This window comes from Suncus etruscus, chromosome 8, assembly GCF_024139225.1.
Source record: "Suncus etruscus isolate mSunEtr1 chromosome 8, mSunEtr1.pri.cur, whole genome shotgun sequence".
Lineage (NCBI taxonomy): Eukaryota > Metazoa > Chordata > Mammalia > Eulipotyphla > Soricidae > Suncus > Suncus etruscus.
In genome coordinates this window covers 68,898,198-68,918,593 of record NC_064855.1, presented here as the reverse complement: position 1 = coordinate 68,918,593, position 20,396 = coordinate 68,898,198, and the positions used below count along the sequence as shown (strand labels likewise).

At 38.8% G+C, this 20,396-nt stretch overlaps 1 protein-coding gene across 1 annotated transcript in view; it reads right to left on the bottom strand.

The window, feature by feature from the left end:
• Positions 1-14,093, bottom strand: part of EPSTI1 (epithelial stromal interaction 1) — a 118,745-nt gene extending 104,652 nt beyond the window's left edge. Inside the window, 3 exon segments of the mRNA XM_049778492.1 lie at positions 2,301-2,384; positions 11,186-11,244; positions 14,056-14,093. Of these exon segments, the coding sequence (XP_049634449.1) occupies positions 2,301-2,384; positions 11,186-11,244; positions 14,056-14,093 (181 nt within the window).
• Positions 14,094-20,396: the final 6,303 nt, after the last annotated feature.

The window sequence follows — 20,396 nt, the reverse complement described above, 5'->3', positions numbered from 1 at the left end:
TAGATATTCAAAACAAAAATATAAAAATCTATTTCACATACTCTCTAAAATCTAAATGATGAGGATCAGGAATCTTTACAACTTGACAATCATCTTAGAATTTTTTTTTTGGTATTTCTCAGTATTTACACAAGCCAATTGTGAGTATTATAAGATTCCTTTGAAATAATTCTCTGGTGCATTGGTCATTCAAAGTACCAGCTTGCTAAAAGATATGTTCTAATAGAAGACACATTAAAGCAATTTGTATTCACCAGAGTTTTAATAATTGGACTGATAAAGATGCCATAGAGACATTTCTTTTGAAATCTCAAAAGATCTATCAGGCCTGTTTAATTTGGATCTTCAAATCTCTTGGAGGAGATGAGGAATGGGAAAGAAACAGTATTACTAAATGGCTTTTCCAATTTTTTTTTTGGTCTATTCTAACATCTTTGTACTATTTTAAGAGGTTAGGAAATAGAAGTGTTGAGAATTAAAATAAATGGAGAAAGCTGTCCAAATATTTGTAGATTTTCTTAAAACTCACCTCAAAGTTTAATACAATCTAGAATTTTCTTTTCAAACACACTAGCCTCTTGCCACACAAAAATCCTGATCTAACTGATCAGAGAGATAGTATGGAGGGCATTTGGTTTGCATGCAGCCAATCTGGATTTAATCTCAGGCACCCCATGTAATACTCTGAGTTCACCAGGAGCATAACTGGGTGTGACACCCTCAAAATTAAATTTTTTAAAATCCTAGATCATTGCCAATTTTTAAGAATATGACCAACAACAAGACTCCAATTTCTGTTTTAACTCAGGCAACCCAAAGGAACAATAGGGCAAAGATTAGCTCCCAAGAGCCCAAATGAAACCATGGTCTGACAGTGGAAAAACATATCATCACAACCAGTGAAATTCAGAAAAAAAGAGCATGGCAAAAAAGAAGGAACTAAAGATACCCTGGGAGTGAGGAGGTGAGGGGAAGAAAATGATGTGAAGTACACACAAGATTTGAATAAACTGGGATCACAGAACCAGCTATAGACTTCCTGTACTACCTTCCCTTCTTTGACTGCAAGAGTCAGGATCTCAACAGAGAAAGATTTAACCATGCTTCATTCCCTTTGCTAGTTCACTGCCTAAAGAAGATCTGGGTTAGACCTGGGAAGAATTTTAATCTCCATTAGTAGCAGAGTTTAACCAATACAAGGATTGAACATTAGCTACTGAAATGACTCTATTTTATGACTAGAATTAACTGGATGACATTATCACTTGAAAATGATCAAAAAGATATAATTTTATCCAAAGAACATGGGAAAAAAAAAACCAGTCTCAAGGTGTTAATTTAAGGGAGCTATTTAGGAAGAGCAAAGTCATCCCCTAACTATGCCCCTGCAAAGCTGGCTTAGTCTAACATGACAACTGAAATGCCTAGCATTAACTCCTCTCCTGAAATATAGTAGGATGATGACAATAACGTTATTAATTTCACCAAATGCTTTCTAAAATCGCTACTTTACCTATAAATGAATAGGAGGGTGCTTTTTAAAAATTAGTTGAACAGAAAAAAAATTAGTTGAACAGTAAATGATCCCTGGCACATTTGTATTAATTAAGTATATGGAACCAGTGTATCCAGACCTTTAGTACTCAGCTGCTGCTGGAAAAGTAAAAGGAACAAAAGATGTGAATGATTCCCATTAGAAAGCATATCTACTGAATGATTCAAACACCAGGCAAAAGGCAGCCCAATTTATCACACTGGCAGCATGTGCTCCAGAAGTGCAAAGGTCTCTATTTGGGGAATGAAGACACGGGTGATGTTTCTCTTTAGTACTATCACTGGGTCCCCAGCTCACTCTTGTCTTAGTTTTGGAAGGAGCTCTTGCTTTATTTTTTTCACAGCAGTATGTGACTATCCTAATTAATATGCTTCTGATGCTTTTTTTACTCCAGCCCTGACTAGTCCAGTGACAAGGCACATGCAACATACAGGTAAGAATATTTTCTGAATGGATCTTCTGAGATGTTCTAAATTATTTGGTAATTGAGTCATCACTTGATTCCCATCTCACTGTGGCATCATACAATTGCCGCTAGGAAAAGTAGTTACCATTCACACACAAGTCATCAAAAACAATAATACATGTGCATTCTTAGTGTTCCATTTTAAAAGAAGCTCATTCAAAGTGCCCCAAGCTTCAATTACCTATAACATACATTTAAAGACAGACATGGGCCATGCACAAATAGAATCTTTGTATAACCCTGTCCTCCCTTTTCCAGACACCTGGTTTGCAGGCTTACCAAGCCGACTCGGGACTAGGTTAATTGGTTTCACTTTATATTGCTCCTTCAACTTCTCAAGGTTCTCCAACTCTTGCTCTGCAACTAAGACATATGAGAAATAACAGATATTAATAGGATATGAAAGAAAAGTGGTCTCTATAAATCTTGACAAATCACCTAAGAGAATGGGTAAATCTATGTGAGCATGAGTAGATGGATATCCAGGAATGACAGCAACCTTGAGAACCAATATCTGGGGCTATGACCCTTGAGTCCATTGAGTCATAATTCTTTCCAAGACTTTTGGCAAAATGTTCTAATTTTAAAACAACTCTTTTTTTTTATTGTTTTTTTTTGTTTTGGGGCCACACCCGGCAGTACTCAGGGGTTACTCCTGGCTCTCTGCTCAGAAATAGCTCCTGACAGGCACGGGGGACCATATGGGACACCGGGATTCGAACCAACCACCTTTGGTCCTGGATCGGCTGCTTGCAAGGCAAACGCCGCTGTGCTATCTCTCCGGGCCTAAAACAACTCTTTTTTTTTTTTTTTGGTTTTTGGGTCACACCCGGCAGTACTCAGGGGTTATTCCTGGCTCCAGGCTCAGAAATTGCTCGTGGCAGGCACGGGGGACCATATGGGACACCGGGATTCGAACCGATGACCTCCTGCATGAAAGGCAAACGCTTTACCTCCATGCTATCTCTCCGGCCCCTAAAACAACTCTTAATTTTAAAAATATTCTAATTTTAAAACAACTTCAACTCCAATTAAAGGAATTTCCTTTTTTTCCAACTCTGGGATATTAAAAAACTATGTATCAAGCCAGAGCAATAGCACAATGGTAGGGCATTTGCCTTGCATGTGGCTGACATGGGATGCTCCTAGGTTCAATTCCCGGTATCCCATATAGCCCCCAGAGCCTGCCAGGAGCAATTTCTGGCACACAGCCAGAAGTAATCCCTGAGACCTGAAGGTCTCCTCAGAGACCTACGGAGCGCACCCCCCAAAAACTGCATTTTGAAGCTGTCCAGTGAGTAAACTCTGGCTGTGGGGGTCGCCGTCCAATAAGCTGAGCTCTCTGGCCTGCGAAGGCTCTGCCTTGCTGTGCCTTTGTTCACTCTGAGGACTTCAAGGGAAACTTCTCCTGTGCCTGTCTGTGTTTCTGAATACCTGAAGGTCTCCTCAGAGGCCTACGGAGCACATCCCAAAAAAATGTCAACTAGAGGCAGCAGAAGAGCGCTTCGCTTCACAGCTGCGCACTCTTTCTAACCAATGAACCCCAACACAACACGCAGGAAAAACCACTCTACAAGCGTGACAATGGGAAAACCTTGCAGGCAAAAACCATGCACAGAGAATGAAGACGAAAGCTCGGATGACCTAATAAATTCCAACCACCTGATTAACCTCTCAGATAAGGAACTTAAAATAGCAATATGGAAGATGTTTGTAGAACTCAAAGAAAGCATAGATCGATCTGAACAGAACACAAAGACAGAAATCAGAAAATTCCAAACTGAAACAACAGATCTGAAAAACATGCTAGCTCAACTGAAAACTTCAATGGATGGCCTCGCCAGCAGGGTAAGAGCAGCTGAGGAGAGAATCAAAGTACCAGAAGATGTGATGCAGAAAAACTCAACACAGCAGAAGAAATTTGAAAAGAACCCTAAGACAAATGAACAGTCAATGGAAAATGTACTCAAGGAATACGAACTGATGAAAATAGAAGTCTTTGGGCCCGGAGAGATAGCACAGAGGCATTTGCCTTGCAAGCAGCCGATCCAGGACCAAAGGTGGTTGGTTCGAATCCCGGTGTCCCATATGGTCCCCCGTGCCTGCCAGGAGCTATTTCTGAGCAGACAGCCAGGAGTAACCCCTGAGCACCGCCGGGTGTGGCCCAAAAAACAAAAAAAAAAAAAAGAAAAGAAAATAGAAGTCTTTGATAAACTCAACAGAAACAACATAAGAATCACTGGAGTACCAGAGACCCAGGTAGGAGATCTCCAGGAATAATCAACTGTCAAAGACATCATCATAGAGATACTCCCAGAGTTAAAGACTACATGCAATCAAATCCTGCATGCCCGAAGAGTACCAGCTAAAAGAGACCCAAAGAAAATTACCCCAAGACACATCCGCGTTACAATGACAAATCCACAGATAGAGATAGAATACTGAAAGCAGCAAGAACAAAAAGGGAAATTACATTCAAAGGAGCATCCCTAAGACTTACAGCAGACATGTCACAAGAAACTCTCAAGGCCAGAAGACAGTAGTGGGATATTGTGACAAGACTCAATAAAATGAATGCCTCACCGAGAATGCTGCACCCAGCCCGACTCATGTTCAGGTTTGAAGGAAGAATACACAAATTCATGGATTAAAAAAAAAGCTCAAAAACTTCACAGATGTGCCCGGAAAGATAGCACAGCGGCGTTTGCCTTGCAAGCAGCCGATCCAGGACCAAAGGTGGTTGGTTCGAATCCCGGTGTCCCATATGGTCCCCCGTGCCTGCCAGGAGCTATTTCTGAGCAGACAGCCAGGAGTAACCCCTGAGCACCACTGGGTATGGCCCAAAAACCAAAAAAAAAAAAAAAAAACAAAAACAAAAAAACAAACAAACAAAAAAAAAATTCACAGATGATAAACCAGCCATAAAGGAAAAACTGAAAGGTCTACTCTAAGACAAGAGAGACCATAAAACAAAGCAGACTTATCTACAAAGATAACATTAAATCCTATGACAATCATCTCCCTCAATGTCAATAAACTAAATTCACCAATTAAAAGACACAGAGTGCCAAAATGGGTCAAAAATATAAATCAAACCTTCTGCTGCCTACAAGAAACACATCTGAATAGTCAGAACAAACATAGACTCCAATTCAGAGGCTGGAGGAAAATCATCCAAGCAAACAACACCCTCAAAAAATTTAGGGTGGCCATATTAATATCTGATGACACCAACTTTATACTCAGAAAAGTGGTAAGGGACAAAGATGGACACTATGTACTAATCAAGGGATATGTGCAACAGGAAGAAATCAGACTATTAAACATATATGCACCCGGGCCGGGAAGGTGGCGCTAGAGATAAGGTGTCTGCCTTGTAAGCGCTAGCCAAGGAACGGACCGCGGTTCGATCCCCCGGCGTCCCATATGGTCCCCCCAAGCCAGGGGCAATTTCTGAGCACTTAGCCAGGAGTAACCCCTGAGCGTCAAACGGGTGTGGCCCAAAAACCAAAAAAAAAAAATATATATATATGCACCCAATGAGAGACCAGCAAATTATTTAATACAATTACTGACAAATCTGAAAAAATAAATTAATAATAACACAATAATTGTGGGAGACCTCAACATGGCCATATCAACACCTGATAGGTCAACCAGACTAAAACCCAACAAAAAATACTATCTCTGAAAAGAGTGATGGAAGAAAGAGGACTAGTAGATATATATAGGACACTCCATCCCAAAAAACCTGGATACACATTCTTCTCTAATGTACATGGGTCATTCTCCAGGATAGACTACATGCTAACACATAAAACATACCTCCATAAAATCAAGAGGATAGAAATCTTGCAGGTTACCTTTGCTGATCACAAGCCTCTGAAATTAGATGTGAATTACAAAGGCACACAGAAGAAAAACTTTAACAATTGGAAATTAAACACCCTGCTACTGAACAACCAGTGGGTCCAAGATGAAATCAAAAAGGAAATCAAAACTTTCCTGAAAACAAATGATAATGAAGACACAAACTGCCAGAATCTATGGGACATAGCAAAAGCAGTCCTGAGAGGAAAATTTATAGCTCTACAAGCACACATCTGGAAGAAAGAAGGGGCATACCTGAATAACTTAATGATGCAGCTCATAAAATTAGAAAATGACCAACAAAAGGAACCAAAAATAGGGAGACAGAAGGAAATAACAAAGCTGAAAGCAAAACTCAATGAAGTGGAAAACCAAAAAACAATCCAAAAGATCAACAAAAGCAGAAGATGGTTCTTTGAAAAAATAAACAAGATTGACAGACCATTGGCAAAACTCACAAAGAAAGAGAGAGAAAAACCTGATAACCCATATTAGAAATGAGAAGGGGGAGATCACAACAGATACTGCAGAGATCCAAAGGGTAATCAGAGACTACTTTGAGAAACTTTATGCTACTAAACATGAGAACCTAGAAGAAATGGTTATAACTTACAACTTATAACTTATAACCTTCCACATTTAAGTAAGGAGGATGTAGCATATCTAAACACCCCCATCACTACTGAGGAAATTGAAACTGTAATCAAACATCTGCCCAAAAAAAAAAAAGCCCAGGCCCAGATGGATTTCCTAATGAATTTTGTCAAATCTTTCAAGAGGAGCTACTTCCAATCCTAGCCAGGCTCTTCCATGAAATTGAAAAAACGGTAACACTCCCAAACAGCTTTTATGAAGCCAACATCACCTTGATACCAAAACCAGACAGAGATGCTGCCAAAAAAGAAAAGTACAGACCAATATCCCTGATGAACACTGATGCACAGATCTTCAACAAAATCCTGGCAAATAGGATCCAGTGCATCATCAAGAAGATCATATACTACGACCAAGTAGGTTTCATCCCAGGAATGCAAGGATGGTTTAACATCCATAATTCTATCAACATCATAGACAACATCAACAACAAGAAAAATAAAAATCACATGATCATATCAATAGATACAGAGAAAGCATTTGATAAGGTCCAACACCCATTCTTGATCAAAACTCTCAGCAAGATGGGAATGGAAGGAACCTTTCTCAATCTAGTTGAAGTCATCTACCACAAGCCAATGGCAAATACTATCCTCAATGAAGAAAAACTAAAAGCCTTTCCTCTAAATTCTGGCACAAGACAAGGCTGTCCGCTCTCACCACTCCTCTTCAACATAGTACTGGAAGTTCTTGCTATAGCGATCAGGCAAGAAAAAGATATCAAGGGAATCCAGAGAGGAAAGGAAGAAGTCAAGCTCTCATTGTTTGCAGATGACATGATACTCTACTTAAAAAACCTAAAGACGGGCCTGGAGAGATAGCACAACGGTGTTTGCCTTGCAAGCAGCCAATCCAAGACCTAAGGTGGTTGGTTCGAATCCCGGCATCCCATATGGTCCCCCGTGCCTGCCAGGAGCTATTTCTGAGCAGACAGCCAGGAGTAACCCCTGAGCACCGCCGGGTGTGGCCCAAAAACAAAACAAGAACAAAAAACAAAAAAAAAGAAAACCTAAAGACTCTACCAAAAAGCTTCTAGAAATAATAGACTCATATAGCAAGGTGGCAGGCTACAAAATTAACACACAGAAAGCAATGGCCTTTTTATACACCAATAATGATAGGGAAGAGAAGAAAGTCAAGAAGGCAATCCCAGTCACATTAGTTCCACACAAACTGAAATATCTTGGAGTCAACTTGACCAAAGACGTGAAGGACCTATACAAAGAAAACTATAAAGCCCAAGAAATAAGAGAGGACACATAGAAATGGAAACACATACCCTGCTCATGGATTGGCAGGATTAACATCATTAAAATGGCAATACTCCCCAAAGCATTATACAGATTTAATGCGATCCCCTTAAAAATACCCATGACATTCTTCAAAGAAGTGGATCAAACACTTATGAAGTTCACTGGAACAATAAACATCCTCGAATAGCTAAAGCACTTCTAGGGAAAAGGAAAATGGGAGGCATTACTTTCCGCAACTTTAAACTGTACTACAAAGCAACAGTTATCAAAACAGCATGGTATTGGAATAAAGACAGACCCTCAGATCAGTGGAATAGGCTTGAGTTCTCAGACATTGTTCCCCAGACATACAATTACCTAATTTTTGACAAAGGATGAAGAAATCCTAAGTGGAGCAGGGAAAACCTCTTCAACAAGTGATCCTGGCAGAACTGGTTAGCCACTTGCAAAAAAGCAAACATAGACACCCCCCCCCCAGTTAACATCATGTACAAAAGTAAAATCCAAATGGATTAAAGACCTTGATATCAGACCTGATACCATAAGGTATATAGAACAACACGTCGGTAAAACACTCCATGATATTGAGACTAAAGGCATCTTCAAGGAGGAAACTGCACTTTCCAAACAAGTGGAAGCAGAGATCAACAGATAGGAATACATTAAGCTCAGAAGCTTCTGCACTTCAAAAGAAATAGTGTCCAGGATACAAGAGTCACCCACCGAATGGGAAAAACTATTCACCCAACACCCATCAGATAATATCCAAAATATACAGGGCACTGACAGAACTTTACAAGAAAAAAACATCTAATCCCATCAAAAAATGGGGAGAAGAAATGAACAGACACTTTGACAAAGAAGAAATACAAATGGCCAAAAGACACATGAAAAAATGCTCCTCGTCACTAATCATCAGGGAGATGCAAATCGAAACGATGAGATACCACCTCACACCACAGAGATTGGCACACATCACAAAGAATGAGAACAAACAGTGCTGGCAGAGATGTGGAGAGAAAGGAACTCTTATCCACTGCTGGTGGAAATGCCGTCTAGGCCAACCTCTATGGAAAGTCATATGGAGATTTCTCCAAAATCTGGAAATTGAGCCCACATTCGACTATTCCACTATTCCACTCCTAGGGATATACCCTAAGAACACAAGAATACAATACAATACAAAAACCCCTTCCTCATACCTTATTTATTGCAGCACTATTCACAATAGCCAGGCTCTGGAAACAACCAAGATGCCCTTCAACAGACGAATGGCTAAAGAAACTGTGGTTCATATACACAATGGAATATTATGCAGCCGTTAGGAGAGATGAAGTCATGAAATTTTTCTATACAAGGATGTACATGGAATCTATCATGCTGAGTGAAATAAGTCATAGGGAGAGAGAGACGCAGAATAGTCTCACTCATCTATGGGTTTTAAGAAAAATAAAAGTCATTTTTGCAACAATCCTCAGAGACAATGAGGGGAGGGCTGAAACTTCCAGCTCACTTCATGAAGCTCACCACAAAGAGTGATGAGTTCAGTAATATAAATAACTACACAGAGAACTATCATAATCATGTGAATGAATGAGGGAACTGGAAAGCCTGTGTGGAGTACAGGTGGGGGTGGGGTAGGATGGAGGGAGATTTGGGACATTGGTGATGGGAATGTTGCACTGGTAAAGGGGGTGTTCTTTACATGACGGAAACCTAATCACAATCATATATATAATCAAGATGTTTAAATAAAGAAAAAAGGAAACAAAAAAAAGAAGTAACCCCTGAGCACTGCCGGGTGTAGCCCCAAAACCGAAAATAATAATAATAATAATAATAATAATAATAATAAAATTAAAAATAAAAAGTATTGTATTTTTGTGTTCCTTGGGTATATCCCTTCCTTACTCCTATATTCATTGCAGCGCTATTTACAATAGCCAGACTCTGGAAACAACCAAGATGCCCTTCAACAGATGAGTGGCTAAAGAAACTGTGGTACATATACACAATGGAATACTATGCAGCCATCAGGAGAGATGAAGTCATGAAATTTTCCTATACATGGATGTACATGGAATCTATTATGCTGAGTGAAGTAAGTCAGAGGGAGAGAGAAAGACGCAGAATGGTTTCACTCATCTATGGGCTTTAAGAAAAATGAAGGACATTTTTAACAGTATCTCAGAGACAAGAGAGATGAGGGCTGGTAGGTGCAGCTCAGGACATGCAGCTCATCACATAGAGTGATGAGTGCAGTTGAAGAGATGACTACACTGAAAACTATCATAACAATGTGAATGAATGAGGGAAGTAGAAAGCCTGTCTCGAGTACAGGTGTAGAGGGGTGGGGAGGAGGGAGATCTGGGAAATTGGTGGTGGGAATGTTGCACCGGTGAAGGGGGATGTTCTTTACATGACTGTAATCATACAACTATAATCATGTTTGTAATCACGGTGTTTAAATAAAGATAAAAAAAATCTAAAAAAAAAATAAAAAAATAAAAAGTAAAATCTCTATCATGTGGATTTCAAATAAATGAATGTTAGCCCCCATGAGTGTTAAAAGTTTTCCATAAGGGGCAAGAGCAATAATACAGTGGATAGTGTGTTTGCCTTGCACACAGCCAAGCTAGGCTCAATCCCCGGCATCCCATATGGTCCCCTGAGCCTGCCAGAAGTGATTCCTGAGTGCAAAAAGAGTAGTAATCCCTGAGCACAGCTGAGTGTGGCCCAGAAAACAGAAAATAAACAAACAAAAAAGACACAAATAGTTTTATAATCCACATAATTCACACAGAACTTAAAAGTTTCAGAAGTAGTCACAGTCCTTATTTGGAGAACCAAAAAAATAAATGTTAACACTATTATATGAAAAAAATTCATAGTTCTGTAAAATATTTTCAACTAATCCAACTTTACAGGAATAGGAGGAAATATTGACAATAAATATGAAAGTATTAAATACCAGCAGTAAACTAAAATTGATGTCCATGCTAAAAGTTCTGTTATACCCACTGCCCCACATACACCAAAGTTAGAATATTGGCCATAGAATAATTTTTAAACTATATGAAAACTGTTCATTTAAAAAAAATACTAGGAAAAATGACAATACAGAATATTGCCTTGCATGAAGCCAATCTGGGTTTGACCCCTGGCACAACATAGATTCTCTGAGGACCACTAGAGGTCACTCCTGAGCAAAAAACCAGGAATTAGTTCTAAGCACCACCAATACAAAAAAAATAAGTAAATAAAATCTTGATATTTGACCACTCTATACAAATCATAAAATAAAACTACTTCAGATCCAAGCCAACCCACTGTACTTTATATAAAAATGAGAAATGATTTGAATGCCAAATGAATATATATACATACTCCTTTGTATGTGATTTCTTCGGTTTTCATTTGGTGTTATCATAGTATATGCTCTTGTGCTGAAATAAAAAGCAAAAATTCATTTATTATTAGGAGAAATTACTAATGTTTATGTAAATCATCAGACATGCTTCCCCCTAAGTAAAATATATTTGTAATCAGCACCATCAAATAGGCATCAAGGGATAGCATCATTTGTTCTCTAGAGCTCACAATATCGTTGCCTAGGTAGGGAAACAAAGTAGGTGAACCTGTACCAGTGGCTGCTTCCTATATCTATGTATTGATCTGTTGTTCCTCTAGGTGGCACTTAAGGGCAAGTCTCTCTGAGGAGGTTTGGAGGCACATTCTGTACTCTAACACTAGGAAGTACTCCTGCATTTTTTTGTACCCCTAAACCAGGAAAAAAGGCCATTTATAATGCAGCCACTACAACTGGATGGTATCTTTGGGTAGGTCAACTGGCCATACGTTTAGAGTTTTGACTTTAGAGTTTTGACTCCTATAGACACAAGCCCTTGGGTCAGTCCCTCCCTAATTCACTTACTGAAAATAATCGGGAGGTCAAAAAAAATCGAGGAATCACTTCAAACAGGAAGAGATTGGGGAAATTCACCAGAGAAGATTCTGTTTAAGCCAAAATATTTAACACTGAAATCCCAGGCAGCTGTTAAAAGTTCTATGTGGGACTTGGTCCAGGAGACTGGGACCCCCCCACGCCAGGCGGGTCTTTATGGCCGGCCCTGGCAACTCCGGCCCTGGGGGGCGGGCAGAGGAGGGAAACCCCTCCCCTATGTATATTGGACCCCCTGTTTTGTTTGCTAGTAATACTATTTTTCAAAACCACGCGGCCTCGCGACAAATATACTTTTAAAAGCATTATCCAAAAACGTTCCTGATCCTAGACTGTTCCTAGAAATAGAATCAGGATGCCCAAGATTTTGATAAAACACTCAAATTGACCTTTATTGTCTAGTCTTTTATGTATTGCCTCTCCCCTCACCCCTGTGTCTCTCCTACCTCCTCATACCCAAACCCTGAACCATTATCTTCCCCTTATTCAACCCTCCTTATCCTCAGTTCCTAAATGGGTAGACACCAAGACTGACCTTCTGCCCCAACATCACCATCCAGCTCCTCATTGAAAGACACCCTCTCGGTCCCCAGCTCATGCCTCTACAAATATCTACAACCAACACGCCTGTTGACCCATGCTTGGTGGCCCCTCATGCCCCCATCAAACTATGGACTGTTGCATGATACCGGAATCAGCTTCAGCAAAACCCCTAGTTCAAGGACAATATAGGGTTCCGTAATGCCGCAAAACATGTCTCAAACTCAACTATCACCTGTTGTCTTCAAATACCCTTGTTTTTTCTCTTTTTTTCTTTTTAAAACATAAAAGGGTTACATGTAAAAAAATAAAATAACTTCTATGTGGGATAAAGTAAGGGTACAAAGCAAAGCAAAACAAGCCCTTACATGGAGAGTAAGGGTCATAAACAGTGGTGTAGGGATATTGGTATTTTAATAATAGGTGTGGTTGTAAGGCCATACATTTTGAAGAGGTGTGAAATTGCAAGCCCCAAAACAACTAGTCTTGTAAGCCAATATTACGTCAATGTTTTTAAACCGGTGGCCCCAGAAGATATCCGAGTGGCTTAAAAAGTCTAGGCTATGGGACCGGAGAGATAGCATGGAGGTAAGGCGTTTGCCTTTCATGCAGAAGGTCATCGGTTTGAATCCCGGCGTCCCATATGGTCCCCTGTGCCTGCCAGGAGCAATTTCTGAGCATGGAGCCAGGAGTACCCCTGAGCACTGCCGGGTGTGACCCAAAAACCACAAAAAAAAAAAAAAGTCTAGGCTATGAGTTTAAGCCCCAATGCTGCAGTACACAGCAAAGCAATTAGAGAAATCTACAATTGAGGCCGGCAAGGTGGTGCTAGAGGTAAGGTGTCTGCCTTGCAAGAGCTAGCCAAGGAAAGACCGCGGTTCCATCCCCCCGCGTCCCATATGGCCCCCCCAAGCCAGGGGCAATTTCTGAGCGTATAGCCAGGAGTAACCCCTGAGCATCAACTGGGTGTGGCCCGAAAAAAAAAGAAAGAAAGAAATCTACATTTGACTGAATTGAATGCATGAAGCTCCTACACAGTGCCAAGTTCAAGGGAGTTTGATAATTATAGGCTACATAGAAGTGATACTGCTGACCCAGTCTGAGAGTCTATGCTGAGTGTAGCTCTTCTTTGACAGGTCTCACAAGAGTAAGAATACCTGCCAGAGTGAATTTAGAACCCAACAATAAATTGCAGCATGAATGTGAAAATACTTTTTGAAAAGATGCTCAGAATAACAAAAATCAGCTTAAATATAGATTTATAAAACACACAAATATTCTTAGGAGCCTCTCTCCAGACAGAATAAATTAGCAGAGACAGAATGGGAGAGGCCACAAGTGCAAATTAACAGCTGCAATTTCTTCCTTATCTCATTATTTTCCTAGCAATAAGCCTTTAGCCAGCTTCAAACTGGCCTCTTAATTTTAGACTTGTAAATGGTAGGTGTGCCATCATGACTGCATGCAAATGAACCTGATGGCTATCCAATTACCTAAAGTATGCCAGCAGACATTGCACGTGCAATCTAACATGAATATAGCATTAAGCATGCAAAACCAGGTGAGTATAACTGGAAATTAATCCCCTTGCCAGTGCATATTCTGGCTCACCCTAAGAAAGTTTGTCTTCCTCAATTGCCACAATTTATAGGAATTTATGTGAGCAGTAACTGTAGGCCTGAAATAGGATGCAGTAATAAGCCATTCTGCAGAACATTACAGGTTAAAAAACAAGATACTGTATTTAAAGGCCAACCATAAAATGGCTTCACTGTCCTCAATGTTCACTAGCATGTTGGTATGAGCCTCTCATTGAATAAAGGAGCTGTGATGCCACAGATTCTCAAACTTTCAGGCTTTCAACATTATGTGAAGCACTTCTTGTAGTTTCTTATTCAGTAAATCTTAGATGGGGTCTGATAATTTGAATTTTTAATGAGTTCCCAGGTGATACATCTTTTCTTGATGGTGAACTAGACTTGGAGAACTAACTACTACTATCCATGAATCAAGCTGCTAACACAACATTTAAATTAAAGAAAAAATTTAGGTACTCATAAGTCACAGAGAAAGACACAAAAATCAAATCATATAGCTAATAATCATGAGATGAGTTAAGCAACAAGTGCTACTTGTGGAGGTTTTTTTTGGTGGGGGGCTCCTAGAATGGTACCAAAGACCTACCACTGAGCCACATTCTGGGTCTTAAGAAATTGCATTGAGACTTGATACATTACTTTGGACTTTGACCGGTTGGATATGTTCTGCTAATTTTTTTAGTTCTATATAGTAAGCATAAAGTATTAACTTCAATCTTTTGATAGGCTTCCAAACAAAAAAAATTACATAAGTGAATACCTATTATGGACTTTATATATTAGAGCACTTTGGAGAAGTGATGAAAGAATCCATGAAAGTAGATAACTTTAACATGATTACATTTTAGTTACAAATAATTCATGAAGGGCCGGAGAGATAGCACAGCAGTTTGGCATTTGCCTTGCATGCAAAAGGACGGTGGTTCAAATCCCTGCATCCCATATGGTCCCTAGAGCCTGCCGGGGGCGATTTCTGAGTGTAGTGCCAGGAGTAACCCCTGAGTTCTGCCAGGTGTGACCAAAAAAAAAAAAAAAAGAAAGAATTCATGAAAGCAGCAAAACACATACTTCCCCAAGGATAACCAAATAAGCATCAAATGGGACAATATAAGTAATCATAGAATTAACTTGGAGAAGAATCATAGAAAACTAAAAAGAGATAAAAAAAAATATATCAAAGAATAGCGAGTTGAGAAATATGAAAATATCATAAAGTTTTAGATAGAAACTAAAACAGAAAAGATTTTCTTCTGCCAAAATGTTGCTAAGATCTACTTTTAAGAGAAATTTTCCCCGGAGAGATAGCACAGTGGTGTTTGCCTTGCAAACAGCCGACCCAGGACCAAAGGTGGTTGGTTCGAATCCCGGTGTCTCATATGGTCCCCCGTGCCTGCCAGGAGCTATTTCTGAGCAGACAGCCAGGAGTCACCCCTGAGCAACACCGGGTGTGACCCAAAAACTAAAAAAAAAAAAAAAAAGGGGCCGGAGAGATAGCATGGAGGTAAGGCGTTTGCCTCTCATGCAGGAGGTCATCGGTTCGAATCCCGGCGTCCCATATATGGTCCTCCCGTGCCTGCCAGGAGCAATTTCTGAGCCTGGAGCCAGGAATAACCCCTGAGCACTGCCGGGTGTGACCCAAAAACCACACAAAAAAAAAAAAAAAAAGAGAAATTTTCAAGTTAAAGGAGTTTTTATAAAAAAAAATCTTGAAATAAAAAACAATCAGTTTGCAAAGTTTTTATTCTTTGACACCTAACCTAATTGTTCAAGGCCAACAACATCATTCTAGAATCTTTGGTCTTTAAAATAGAACATTGGTTAATCCATGGATTCTGTGTGTAACCTACAGATTTGCAAACACAGTGTAAAATTGTGAAAAGAAGAAAATAATCCTCAAATCCTGAAAACTGAGACTTTTATCTGAAAGCATTTAAACATAACCCCAGACTCAAGGTCACTGTGCCCAGTAATACATGATTCATGTTAGAGAATTCCTTAGCAACCTTCTCTGTTATTTCCTTTTGTAATATTTTATAGGCTATAAATGCCAAATCTGAAACTTAATATTCAGAAGAAACCATTGCCAGGTAATTGAGCTTCTAGTCCTCTTACTTGCTAGAGATAAAGGAAGTTGGGTCTAAGGATCTGCACTTTATTCTTTAATATCATATGCCTTGGTAGATACAAATATTCCTCCCTCTTCTTTAGCTTTTCCTCAACATGAATAACAAGTATAACTTATTCATGTTTTCAGCCAATTAGTTTCCACCCAATGCAAGTGCTCTGCTGTTTTAACCTCTATGTCAGCCCTTTCAAAAGTCTGACTCTCAAAGCTGCTGATCAAGACATGCCCAATCTTCCTATTTAGTATTCTGGTCATTTTCTGACTAAGCAACATTCAAGCTCCTGAGATAAATGTATATCTTTAAAAATGAGTTTTCTTAATTACCTCATTGAAATTTAATGAAATATTTCCATTTGTAGGATTACTTTCACTTTCCAACAGTACGCAGTGACAGAGAGTATATAAGAAAACAGCACCAGAGAAGATAAAAATGTTTTTCTACAACATAAAAAACTATGAATGTATCAATGAAAAATTCATTTAAGAATTATTTTCCTTGAGGTCTCTCCTGAGCTATACAACTGCTTCTCCTGTGAACATTCTGGAACAATTTTTGTAGCATCTCATCAATAAGCAACTAAACAAAAAAATACCAGTGAAATTATGAAAAATATCCTGGCCGACTTAAAGTATTATATAAATATATCCTGTGGTGTGTACAAACCACAGCAGATGTAATTTAAATTTGTAATTAGAAACAACACTGGATTGACTGAAAAGTAGCAGTCAGGAGCAAATGTAAGAAGCAGAAAATTTAGTTACAAATAGAACTTTAAGTAGAAGTTTACTATTACACACATTTTATATATATATATATGTGTGTGTGTGTGTGTGTGTGTGTGTGTGTGTGTGTGTGTGTGTGTGTGTGTGTGTGTGTGCTATCCTACCATAAAAACTGGATTTGGTCTTCATACTCTAAGAAAATCATTTTTTAATTAAAAAAAAGAAAATCATTTTGTTATTGTTGTTTTGTTTTGGGGCCAGCAGTGCTCAGGGATTACTCCTGGCTCTGCACTCAGAAATCCCTCCTGGCAGGCTGGGGGAGGACCACAAAGGATGCTAGGGTTCAAACCCAGGTCAACTAAATGCAAGGTAAATGCCCACTATGCTATTGCTCTAGCCCTATGAGAAGATCTTATCCTTAGATAAATGAGGTGAGGATGAAGAATTTTTGGTTAAAAAACCCATACAGGTGACTTATTTTCTATATATATATATGGCTTTCCATAATGATTTATTACATAAACTTTAATCCAAAAATGTGAAGTTTTGGGGCTGGAGTGTTTGCCTTGTACACTGCTGACCCCCAGGACAGACCCAGGTTCGATCCTCAGCATCCCATACGGTCCCCCCAGCCTGCCAGGAGCAATTTCTGAGCACAGAGTCAGGAGTAACCCCTGAGCACCACCAGATGTGGCTCCAAAAACAACAACAACAAAAGTGACGCTTTTCTTTAACCAACATGTGTCAAGACTTTTGAGATATTTCAGTTTCAAAAAATATTTTCTAAATTTACCATATTCATAACAAAGAAAAAAAAGCCCAGGTTAAATTAACTACCTCTGCTCCCTAAGACTATTAGTAGTTTTACTAGCCATGACTCCAGTGTGAAAAAACTGATGAATTCTCTTTGGGTTCAAAGCTTCAGAGACCAAGATATTTCCTACACACTTAAAAAGTTGAAGCGATTGATTTGTTCAAAAACTAATAGTTTTTTCCATAGGGTTAAACATATACTCAGAGACAAAAGAAATGCAAGAGACTTTGAAGTCATTAGACCTTTGTTCAGAGTATCTTTATGGAAACTAGAAAAGATTTATCTGTGTGTGATACATGTATCTATCATAGTCATAGATACACCCATATATCCATCTACCCATCCCAGTTTCTACATTGATCAGTAAAACACAAAATGCCCAATAGTTAGCCTATTACTCTGGTAGATGACATGAGAATTCTGGGTCAGAGACAAAGAACTTGATTTGATCACAGCAAGCAGCAAGAGCATATCAGCATGTTTACAAGTTCTGGCTTGTCCCAAGTTCTACAAAGAAAATACACGGAGACCCCACACACATAGAATGGAACACATAGCAGAGTGTCTGAGTGGTGAACCCACTTTTTGTTGTTTTGCTTTTGGATCACACCTAGTGGTGCTCATTTCTTGCTCCTTGTACTCAAGGATCACACCTAGAGGCCTAAGAGGACCATATGGGATACAGTGTTACTTGCAAGGCAAACACCCTCCCTGTTATTCTATCATTTTGGTAGCCTGGTCCACCATTTTTACTGCAGGTAACAATCAAGTCTTATCTTGTCATGGTGGAAGTTTATATCTTCCCTCCAGGTTTCCAGTCACATGACAACCTTTAATCCAGTTTAAGAGTTAGCCGGCTCTACTGTCTTGCCAGCAAGATACCAGAATGATAAAGGTTCCAAGGATCTTTTCCAACAAGAGAATTTTTAGGATTAACATTCTTTCTAAGGATGGCTTAGTATTAAAAGCAACTTATGGGGCCAGAGCAATAGCACAGAGGATAGGGTGTTTGCCTTGAACCTGGTGGATCCAGATCCGGCATCCCATATGGTCCCAAGAGCCTGCCTGAAGCAACTTCTAAACGCAGAGCCAGAAATAACTCCTGAGTAGCACCAGGTGTGGCCCAAAACCCAATTTAAAAACATGTACATAATAAAAATAATAAAAGCTATTTATTCCTAAAATAGTCTCTTTTCTTTTATTAGTGGTAGTCATAGTAACAAATATGTTTATAGCCACATACTTGGATTACTCCTCAAAATTATCCATAACCTAAATAAAAAGAAAAAACAACCAATAAAGGGCAAAAGGGCTTACATCTAAATCTGGGTATATTACTTAAAAATAATATTCATCTTTTTACTTTGAAAGAAATATGTCACAAAAGAAAATACAGGGTGTTATTTTTAGAATATTCAGAAGTCACTCATAACCTTATCATTCAAAGATCATCAATTAAAGTTATACTTGAGTGCATTTTACTTCAATTTAAAATCTGTGCATCTGATTTATTATTCAACTGTAATCAGATCTTAACCCAATTTTATGACCTTTTACTTCCAAATGCTTTTTTAAGTTATATATATATATATATATATACATATATGTATTTTAACAAGCTTAATATTAAATCTCTATCTAGTATTTTACAACATAGATTATCATAATCACTCACTTAACTACTTCATTTGTTTAAACAATTCACAATTATAAGTTTTTCTAAAGCATACACAAAGCATAAAGCACAAAGGCTTGTACAGGTATTTTATCCAGAAGAAAATCCTAGTAGTCCCCTAAAATCAGTAATCTAAATAGGAATATGGGTTTTGTTTTTTCTTTCTATATATTAAATTTCCAAAATATAATAGATTTCTGTACTTTAGCTTTTGTTTTTGTTTGGGGGCCATACCTGTCGGCACTCAGGGATTATTGCAGGCTCTGTGCTCAGAAATCGCTCCTGGCAGGCTCAGGGGATCACATGGGATGCCGAGGATCGTACCCAGGTAAATCCTGAGTTTTCGAGGTTGCACAAGGGAAACATCCTATGCTATCACTCCAGCCCCACTGTGTACTTCTTTTGTTTCTCTTGTTTGCAGTGCCAGAGATTGAACCCAAAGCTTCACTGGTCTATGCTGCATGAGGTGATTTACATTTTAAGTCCATAATCAAAAATCTTGTGCTTTATTCTTTTTTATTTTTAAACTAGGAGACAGGGAACCAGAACAATAGTACAGTAGGTAGGACACTTGTCCTGCAAACTGCTGGCCTATGTTAGATCAACAACATTGTATATGGTTTCCTAAACTTACCAGGAGTGATACCTAAAAGCAGGGCAAAGAATAAGCCTTAACTACCATCAGTGTGACCAAAAATGAGTAAAAAACAAAAACTAGGAGAGAGAATGGACACACATGATAATTCATTTTTGCATTCCTGCTAAAAGGAGTTAAATATTATTCAGGTTGACAAAAGTGTGACCTATGGAAAGAATATATTCTTCAATCCTCTTCAAGGCTAGGTATGACTGTGTTATTAAGCTTGGGGAGTTGAGATACATGAGAGACATTAAAAATTTCTATGAAAGCTCACTAAGATGGAAATAAACAACAACAAAAAAAAAATTTTTTAATTGCTTTTTCTTTCCCTAGAAGCCTGAAGAGTTAGCTGGTGTTCAGGTAACTCTCGTGTCAATAAAGTATATGGAATAGAAAAAAAAACCAGAAATATCAGATCAGAAATGCAGAAGCTGATGCCTACACAACTAGCACCATACATGTAAACTATTGCCAAAATGCTTGCTTTCAACTCACATTCTGTTTCTTTCTTTCTTTTTTTTT